The sequence below is a fragment of the Leptidea sinapis genome, chromosome 1, assembly GCF_905404315.1.
Source record: "Leptidea sinapis chromosome 1, ilLepSina1.1, whole genome shotgun sequence".
Classification (NCBI taxonomy): Eukaryota; Metazoa; Arthropoda; class Insecta; order Lepidoptera; family Pieridae; genus Leptidea; species Leptidea sinapis.
Window position 1 is genome coordinate 2,531,777 of NC_066265.1, and position 10,707 is coordinate 2,542,483.

The following is a 10,707-nucleotide window of genomic DNA, read 5'->3' on the forward strand; positions in this document are numbered from 1 at the left end:
TGTTATTTTACCCGAAATATATTATTCCACTTACGTTCAAAGTATATTTATACTGCTATAACTATTTTAGTTAACGGAGGAGTAAATAAATATTCGACAGGGCCGCGGCGTCACGAATGTCTAAAACGAATATTTTATTCATTAAATAAATACTCGCCGGGTGCTAAATAAAACTTGTGACGTTTTTTGTCGTCAACGATCACGTTTATTTCAACGTGTTCACTTGCCTAAAAATGTAACAAAAATCCGCGAATACAATATACTTTATCCATAGAGTATAGAGACACTGCGGTGAATTTCATGTTTCATTTCTCTTTTTTTTCCGTACATATTGATTATTAGTCTAATAAATATAATAAAATAAGACATTTGCTGCTTGCTTTAAATAATAAGTCCCGGATGCCGGCCGTATTTGGTGGGCATAGTATCAGTTTTTCTTTAATTTTTTTATGAAAATAAGGTACGAGACGAGCAGGACGTTCAGTTGAATTGGTAATTGATACGCCTTGCCCAATACAATGCAATGCCAAAAATTCTGAGTGGCACTGCAATTGCGCTCGTCACCTTGAGAAATAAGATTTTAATTCTCATTTGCCCAGTAGTTTCACTAGATACGGCGCCCTTCAGACCGAAACACAATAATATTCACACACTACTGCTTCACGGCAGAAATAGGCGTCGTTGTGATACCCATAATCTAGCCGGCATCCTGTGCAACGGAGCCTCCTGGACTGGTGAAGTCGTCAGAGTAATAAAATCGTGTGAAAGCTGTACAGTTACCGAACAGTCGGTACAGGATACCCGGAAACCGGGATGTATGAAAGTACACGCCTAATTTGAGCTCAGAGATGGCTGAGACAGTGAAGAAAACCAACACGCATACTATAATGTATATATAATGTATAGATATATTTAACGTGCGTGTTTGCTCATTTGGCACTGTTTATTCTTAAATACACGACCCAATTCACAGAATACTTGCCCACATTTTATGAATTTTCCCAAGTGTTATAATCTTATCAGCATTTAAAAATACCTTATTATTAGGTGTTACGTAAAGAATAAACGTTGTTGATGGAGAACCACCCTCGTACCACAACTTGCCCTCTATTGCCACTGACAAACCCAAAGAAACCTTCCTTTTCAAGAGGAAAAGCTTTCGACTCAAATCCTGGAGGATCTGGATAGTACATTATATGCTCTCCATCATAAGAATGGTATCCATGACAATGTAACCACAGCTTCTCCTTTTCCAATTTCAAGTGTAGGTAGTTGCTATTGCAGCTTATAAAAAAAATTGTCGAAAGAAAGAATTATTACTTAGGTCAAAATGACACATGAATTTCTACGATTTTGCCAGCGCTTCGAAAAAGTTAAGATTTAAAGAGAAAACGTGGCAGAATTAATTATTGCCACTTTTTTATGTATATATTTACAGTTTCAGCATTTTACGGTATATTTTATACAATGTATGCATACGTATGTTTCCTATGGCCTGTATCACGATATTAGAGGCGACATCAAACGCGCGAACAGGTCGCCAAAGTTCACCCACAACATTACGCAAATCTTTCCACATTCGTTTTATTTTTAAACTTTATGATTCCATTCCGTTTGTATGTTGCTTGACGATTGTTTTACATTACAATAAACGTTTCTAACATCACTACAGGAAACGACGCGTACAGATCGAATACACAAAGCTGTATCAGTTTTTTTTAAACAATGGGTGATATTTGTTTCTTATCCAGTTAGCAAAGAGGATGTTAATACTACGTAATAAGACGAGGTACTGCCTAAGTAAAAATTGAAATTTAGTTTAATATGAAACGTGCAGTCATTTGACGTAAGTTTGAAATAGTATTAATTACATAATGGCGATTGGCATCGAAGTATAATCCAGCTAACGGCCGTTTTCAATAACCTATCCTTAGTGACAATTCTGTCCTTTTACGGTTACTTACATTTCAATAACCTATTGACATAAAGCTATAATAATAATAATAACTATATTGGACATAACTATGGATAGATAAGATCTTGTCATTAAACGGTGACAGCAATGTATCCGTAACTAGAGATACATTATTGAAAACGGCCGTAAATCGAAGTGGATTTTAGCCGTCATTTGTCAATCTATCAATGACTGCACGTTTCATACAATCGAGTGAACCGCTTTTTTTTTAGAGAGTTTCGCTAGGCTGCCATGTAGTTTGTTAACAGTAACGCTGACTTTAACATAGACTGCGGAATGTGTTGCACCATCGTATTCCTTGGCAAGTGAAAGTTAAAGAGTGAAATTCAAGTCAATATCAAATATTTATTTGAAACTTTTGACAGGTCGCTATGTAACATTAACAATAGCTTTAACTGGCGAAGATTTGCCGGTAACAGTTTCACAAAGTTTTACTACGCAACCCGCCATTTTAGTTTCAATTATTAGCAAAGTTTAACAGAAATTAAATTTATTGATGTTGTATTTAGTTAAAAATATAGTATTTAGGAAAACTTATCAGAGTGAATTTTTTCATTATTTAATCCATTTTCAAAATTCTATTCATTAAATGATTTTTAAATAAAATTTATTTAACTAAATATTGCGGTATAATAATATTTTCATTGGTTGTATTTAAACCTTCTTTATACATACTGTTCTTCGCACTAGAAAGGATTTTTGTTTTTTACGCCAATGAAATATAACTTTTTTGTATTATATACATTAAATATTTACTAAAACATGTTCCTATATGAACTGAAGGAGATTTGCTATTTTAAACAAACGAATATTCAATGTTATATATTTTTAGTTTATGTTAACGTCCATGTTGGACAAAGGCCTCCCCGAAAGATCGCCATGACAATTGGTCCTGCGCTACCCTCATCCAACCTACTTCTTGATCTATCTTGACCATATCGTCGGTGCATCTTGGGGAGGCGAGATATTATGGGCCCTGCCCCCTGCCACTTCAATTTCGCAGTCATTTAGGATATGTCGGCGACATTGGTTCTCCTACGAATCTTCTCATTTCTGATATCGAATCAGAGGGAAACTCCGATAGCCCTCTGAGCAACAATGAGCGTCCTGATAACCAGTAATTATCTAAAACAAATTTGATCCTTCTATACGCAAATGCCTTAACTTATTAATAATTATAATTATTTATTTACTTACAGGACAACTTCACCTCCTGGCGAGCCTCTAGTTCGTGCCCCGTTGGGAAAGCCAAGATGTCCGCCGGCTATTTCCCGCCTGCGCGTAGAAAAAGTGGAGGGCGGTTTGGCTGTAGCTGGCGTGGTTGTTGCCGCCAACTGTCAAATCATTCTGCCAATATTTGGTTTCCTCTTTATGCTTGTGGGATGCGTTCTTACTGGTTGGTATAATTTGTTAATTTATTTTTTTACGTAAAGTAACTGTTAATTTATTTATATTAAATAGCTGGTGACCGGTGCACTTCACCTAAACAAATTCATGTAATATACGAAATTTTAATATTTTTTGTGGTCCGTGACCTGCTGCAAACACGACCTAATATAAATACTTAAAGTGCAGCTAAATGTTATTAAGACAGATTGCAGGAAAAATAACAGTTAAGAAAACTTTGGGAAACACCATCAAATTTATTGTTTGCCGACACTGCCGACGCCATTTTGACAGTTTGGATAGTTTCGGCGCTAGGTGGCAGAAAGTGGAACTAAATTGCTAGGCAAGTAATGAAACGTCATCGATCCAAGTCATTTGCCTAGCTGTTTGATCTAATGACTGAATATCATTCAAGCCGCTAGTTAAACGGCGCTATTCAGCGATAAGGCTAGGCTGTTGATTGAAAGCTTAATTAAGCTAGTTGTCTCCTTTATAATGTATAATAAGTAGCCTCATGATGTTTCCAGCGGCGTCATATCGCGGTTGCGGTGAGAATGAACAGCCAGACCACTACGCAGCACGTATTGCCTTCACTGGGAACTCTCGAGTACTGGGTCCGGTGTGCATCGTGGCTGGAGCCCTCATGACCATAGCTGGTAAGTACTACAACTGGCTCTCAATAATAAATTCAAAATACAAAAACATTTATGAAGTAATACTTCTTTTGGCGCGTTATGGAAAAATTATCAGAGTGAATTTTACAATGCGCGCACACCGTCACACAAATACGACACCCTGACGTTAGCTGGTCCACTATACCATTTGTATTTATACGTATGTATATACTTCAGCTATCCAACCTCTTGTAACTTATATGTCTACTGAACCACAACCAATGGACGAGAATTACATAAATTTCAATTTATATACAAGTTTTAAATTAAAAACAATAATTTCTCTCGAATTAAGTATATAAAAATAATTACACGTTCTTTATCTAAATTATGCGGTATACTAATATTTTCATTATTATTGTTTTTAGTACCTTCTTTAATACTTTATTTGCTTTTTCTACAAACTTACGTTTTTAAAATTGCACGAGGCTAAAATTTTGTTTAAGGTTTTTTTTATTACGCCAAAGAGGAATAACTTTTTTAATCAGGTCTATAAATTGCACTTATGAATGTTATAATATTACAACACTTTGGAAAAGTTTTATATAAATAAGAAAAATATAGGTCTATAAAAGTCTAATCAGATTCAGTAAAAATTAAAATATAATATTTTCATTTTTTTTCTCTCCCCGGGCTCCAGTTGTTTCCTAACCAGTAGACCTTTTTAATTACCGTCAAAAATAAATCTGAAGGAATTAATGATATTGAAATAATTTTTTTTAATACATATTTATATCATTGGTATTAATTATTTATCATTGTTATTTATTTTCTTAGAATTGATCGATACCTATAGAATGATTCTTGGTAAGAGGTATAAACTCCGAAATGTCTTAAAAGGTTTTCATGAAAACTACAGTTCTTAAGGGGTAGGTAGGTACAGTTCGTAGTTTCAAATACTGGGAGTAATTATTATTGTTTTAGCAGAACTTCTTGTCACGGAACGTTTTATAGCTGAAGAAACAAAGATTTGGACTTGTACGTCCTAACAAAAAAACTTGCTATAAAGCTATACCTGATAATAAACCAAGAATATGTAAAATGTTGACTATATCACTGACAACACTGTCAATACAATGATAATTCTGTAGATTTCCAAATGCTTGACATTTGGAAATCTTTCAGCCTTTCAAATAAACGCGGGAAACGTTAAACGTCCGAATAAACCAAACATATTATGCAAAAAAATGTATATTCTAGGTTTATTCTTAGGTATAACGTTATACCAAGTTTATTTGTAAGGCCGGTAGTGTCCATAGCATTCTACACGAACGTTTAATTTTAATATTAACTTTAATTTTTTATTTTAATCTTACATGGCCACCTACAATTGTATTATATTATATTACGTAGGCTAAGTTGTTCTATGATTTAAAAGATAGACCGAGTTTCTTATCAGTTTTTCTCCCCATGCCAAAGCCCCTATACGAACTGATGTGCTTTATGACGCTTACCAAGTGTTGTTGCAATATGTTATGATAAATATACTTATTATAATAATGATTACTTTATTTATTAAATAATAAAATTACATGTTTAAAATTTGTTTCTAAATTATATTATTTACATATAGGTAGCAAAGACAGCTAAATTATTTAAACTAAACAAAACTAATATATTATTTCTATTATGTTACCTATTTCTAGGAATCGTTCTCTGCATGTTAATGAGGGCTGCGCAACGCCGACAACGTCGTTTGGCCTACCGCTGTCCGATACACGGAGACTTTTATCCATTGAGTCCACAAAACACTAGAAAATTTTCAAGTAAGTAGACAAACTAATAAAATTATTAACCACCCTCCAATTTCTAAATCCATAATTATTTATGGTACTTATACTTCTGATATATTTTGTTCCGTTGCATCAATATCCCATAGATTCGTTTTGAAGATTTGTTTTGTTGCCCTAGTATATTGTACGGAACGTCATAATCTTTTTATAATTATAATTGAATTATATAGGACAGGTAATCAGTTAAAACATTTAGATCATACAATCATACTGAAATACAATATTTATTTTACAGGAAGTCCTAGAAGTCTCTGGCGTGCTCTCCGTGGCTGGCTAGGTATGGTAGAGGACAGTGAAACGCCGCGCTGTCCGCGCTCGACTGAGCCAGCTTCACCGGCGCGGGCTGATGCTCCCTGCCCTCCTCCCTTGCCCTTCCTCGTCCCTAGCGACTCCGTTGTGTAAGTACCCTCACTTTAAAAAGTTTTTATTAATTATAACTCAGAATAATATCAAATTTATTTTATAAATCAAAAAATAATCAACTGCTTTAAATTATTAAAACATAGAAAGAATCATAAGAATGTCTCATACTTAGATAATTTATACGTCTAGATACAGTCTCTTGCTATTAGATAACTGATAAAAACAGGCCAATAATATTCATTTAGTGTACGTGACAAGCTACGTCTTACACTCCCGATTTGCATGACACTTTGAGTTTGTGTGAGGGCATTGCTCAAAATGGAGTTAGTTCTCTCTCTCTCTCAATTTTTTCCGGCGTTTTCACAGCTGTCATAGTCTATCTAGACTTATAAGGGATCTAAGATCTCATTTAAAATTTGATTGTCATTAACATGCCTAATAATATGGTCATTCAGTTCTTAAAAACGTATAATGTAAAATGCAACCAAAAAATATAATATATTAAAATTAATTTAATATTTGGTTTCAGTGGAATGGCGTCGGTTCTTGGCGCCCCTCTGAGCCCTGAACAAACGTTTGGCTCAATAAAATCGTTAGCGATATCGAGGGAAGTTGCCAGCTTCCCTCTCTCACGATCTCCGACTCCTCCTCCATTAAGGTAAAGCATCAAAGAAATGACAAATATTGCCATGAAGTTATACTTTTTGGCGCGTAAGGGAAAAATTATGAGAGTGAAATTTAACGACGCGCGAGCCCATTGTCACGCAAATTTGACACCCTGACGTTAGCTGGTCAACTAGAGCATTTTTATCATAATTCAGCTACAGAGCCTCTTGAAATTTATATTATGTCTACTGTGACCCGCAACCAATGAACAAAAATTAAATAATTTTCAAAATATAATTTCAATTTATATATAAGTTTAAAATAAAAAAAAATATTTCTCCAATTGTATAAAATAATTTCATGATGTCATTACGTTATTATAATATATTTTATTATCTGTATTTGATACCTTCTTTATTACAATATTATTTTTTCTACAAATGTAAAATAGCACGAGGAATATTTTTTTTAGGATTTTTGTTTTAGTACGCCAAAGAAAAATAAATTCTTGCGTGCGTACATAAATACACAAACACTTATATTTTATTCATTTATTTAACTATGTCAAAGTTTTATCTCTTATTCATTTAGTATATACACTATATAAAATTAACAATAGTTTAATTTTCAGTTGTCCTCCATTCAAAGAAGAACCGAAGGGCGACATACCCAACGCAGTGCCATCACAGTTCAATTGCGGTTCACAAAAATGCAACTATCGCGTTTTAGAATGTAAGCTGACCACAACAGGCGAGTTACAACGCACCGCATTCACAGACAAAGTAGGGAACACCACAGAGAAACAAACATCTGCTGTTTGTATCACAATACAAGATGGCAGCAAAGGCTAGATCAATCAATTTAGATTTTAATTTGACGCCAACGGCTAAAATGACTGCGTAGTTTTAATGTGTGTTTCATAATGTGATTCAATGACTCTACAACCACTGACTTAATACAATGGTCAGTGAATTCTATAGACAATGGCTGTTATGGTTCAAAAATCGCTGCGTAAAATGTGTTCCCATGGTAGATAAAAAAAATCGGTAAACAGAGACATTACAAATAGATTCACGGCTCAAAATTCACTTTGGTCTTCCGCTGGTCATGGTAAACTTCTGAATGATTTTGCTAGATTTTGCCCTTGACACGAACACGAATACGAACGTACATAGTGTACGAATTCTCTGTTATTGAGATTTTTATGTTTATATGTTTGCATTTATGAATGTACGTTTGGTATTTATTGGTTTATTAATAAAACTATGTAAATATAATTTTTAAAGATATAACATTATAGCAATGTGATCTAGAAACTACACTTAATCGTGTAATAAAAGGCCGATTTAGATCTATCTTGACTTATCTGGTTAGAACGGCTGCAAATTAAACGTATTCGAAAGTAAATAACAAGCATATGTCCTGTTTTTTTTTGTATTTTGGCAACATTACTAATATCATATTAATTGACAATCTTTGGCCTAAGGGTCTTGATACCAGGCCATAAACTCCAAAAAAAAATTTGACAATCTATTGTGTTTGCTAATAACGGGCTAAGTAAAAAAAAGGATATTATTAAAAGCAATTTAATTTACGAACTAAACATCTTGGAGTTCTAGTCCACATTAAATACAAATTCTTAGCACTAGTTAATTCCTCCTATCTTTGTAAGGTAACCAACCGGTTCATTTGTCAAGTAGTTATTGCGTTCAGATATTGATGATTCACATTAGGTACCTACCTAATATTGACAAATATTCATTTAATATTTACATAATTAAAAATAAGAAGGATTTCGCTACGTTATATTCATTCATCTATTTTATTTAAGTCACTAAATTATTAGTTATTGATTACAAAATATGACTAAAATATTAGGTACCTACAACTATAACCATTAATAAACAATAATTAATCGGTATGTAAGTAGGTAGTGAATAGATTTTGAAAATTATATACAGTAATGACTTTTTATGGAACAGTGAGTTTTTTACAGTTGTCACATGAATGTTAGAGAAACAAATACTAGATCTAAACGAATGTGAAGTAAAATCTGTAATGTAAACGTGTAACAATTTTTAGTTATTCATACAGTGTTTCGAAGCAATTCAAACTTGGAAGTTGTTGTTTTACGTAAATACAAATTATACGTAGCTATGGTATCCAGGATAATTTAAATATATGTGATAATTCTTATACATCTGTAACATATAATATACTTACACAATATATATTAAAGGCAATAAGTTGTTTATTTATACATTTGTTATATACAATATTATCATGGAATAAAATCTTTTGTATATATACCTAATAAATATACCTACATCATACAAAACTTTTATTCCACGATTATCAGTCAAGTACCTAGTGTTAATTTACTTACCGTGTAATAGGTAGGTACATAACCCTTTTATTTAATTATGATTATGACCTAATTGATCTTTTGCAATGTCTACAAGCAAAATTATGTCATTCATGTCATGAAATTTTAATTTGACGTTCATAAATTAATTAACTTAATTAAACCTGCACGCACAACGGAAGTGAAACAAAAACTTGGTTGTCTGTAAAGTCGATTTACGGACGATAATTTTACGTAATAATGTCGTAAGATAACATATTACGATCGTTTATACTAGTCATAATAAGAGTTTTTGACTTTCATTAAGTTTTCATAACCTATTTTGAATAAATAATTTGAATTTGATGCTACTTAAACCCTCTTAAAATGCAAGAATCTATCGTGCCTCTATCTCTTGTTTCACGTAGCGGGCATTCATCGATTTATCAGACGATATTTTTTTAATATCTGTGCTGTCAAAATGAAACTACAAATCCATGTGATTACAGAATTAATTGAGGCATGGGCCTCGACAACACTAATTGCTAAGCTTTAAAGTCAAGTTTGTCGCCTATTTTGTATCACTTCCGTATCGAGCATTTTCTCTCTCCACGGTGATTCAAGTTTATGTGTCTCGTTTTAGTTGGATATCTATTTTATAAGTTAGATCTTATCCCAGAATAATATCTAGTGATTAAAAGTATTTACTTCAATGGGTAGACATTTAATTTCTGTAATTCATTTTAAAAATTAGATTCAATTGGAATTTGAAAAATTGTTTTTTGAAATGTTATTTTTTTAAGATTTTATGGCCTGGTTTAAATGTTATTGACTTAATCACAAATGTAGCTCAATGGTCTGGCTGTATAACGAGGCTCAGTTTTGCTCAGTAATTTTTATTTGATTTTACTTACGTAAAAGCCAAATAAGTGTTGCCAAATAAAATTCGTCGCGCCCTAATAATGTTATGCCTACCCAATATAACCGTGCTTGTAGTGTTTGAAATTGTGCTCACAAAAGACAATTTAGGTAACTAATGTGATACATGTGTTTAAATAATATAAACCAATACTTTGTCGTAATGTTGTTATTATTTGTGATCATGGCATTATTGCCAAATTATTTTTATTGACTCGTAGTTAATGTAATTTTTATAACTGAAAAGTAGGTAAGTTATAATTATGCCTAGACTCTTTAGTAGGTTTATACATAAGCTTAGGTTTAAAATATACATAAGTATTGTTCCATTCGTAAAATGAAGTGAAAATATAATTTAAGGTTTTAAAATGTGTATTGTTTTATTTACCTTTCTTATGAGAAAAAATCTCGAGAGGAGCAAAACGTGCGCCTTATAGAAGTGATAAAATTTACCATTACAATAGGTATTGAAAAACCCAAAATTCTACTAATAAAACTTTATTATAAACCAAAATATAAATAGTTCTTGTTTACATTACTGCTTGAATGCAGCAAAAGGCTTCGCTGTGGTACTTCAGCCTACTCTTAGCCGTCATCCTGTGCAAAATCACTTTATTCATGTAGGTCAAGGAAATGACCGATACAAAT

General features: G+C 32.8%; 1 protein-coding gene across 1 annotated transcript in view; it reads left to right on the top strand.

Moving 5' to 3' along the window:
- The window catches only part of LOC126968233 (uncharacterized), a 58,212-nt gene extending 47,782 nt beyond the window's left edge, over nucleotides 1–10,430 (top strand). The window contains exons 2-7 of the mRNA XM_050813115.1: nucleotides 3,175–3,371; nucleotides 3,889–4,017; nucleotides 5,682–5,801; nucleotides 6,064–6,226; nucleotides 6,721–6,849; nucleotides 7,429–10,430. Of these exons, the coding sequence (XP_050669072.1) occupies nucleotides 3,175–3,371; nucleotides 3,889–4,017; nucleotides 5,682–5,801; nucleotides 6,064–6,226; nucleotides 6,721–6,849; nucleotides 7,429–7,648 (958 nt within the window). The 3' untranslated portion in view covers nucleotides 7,649–10,430. The remainder of the gene's footprint in view (nucleotides 1–3,174; nucleotides 3,372–3,888; nucleotides 4,018–5,681; nucleotides 5,802–6,063; nucleotides 6,227–6,720; nucleotides 6,850–7,428) is intronic.
- The last annotated feature ends 277 nt before the right edge of the window (nucleotides 10,431–10,707 follow it).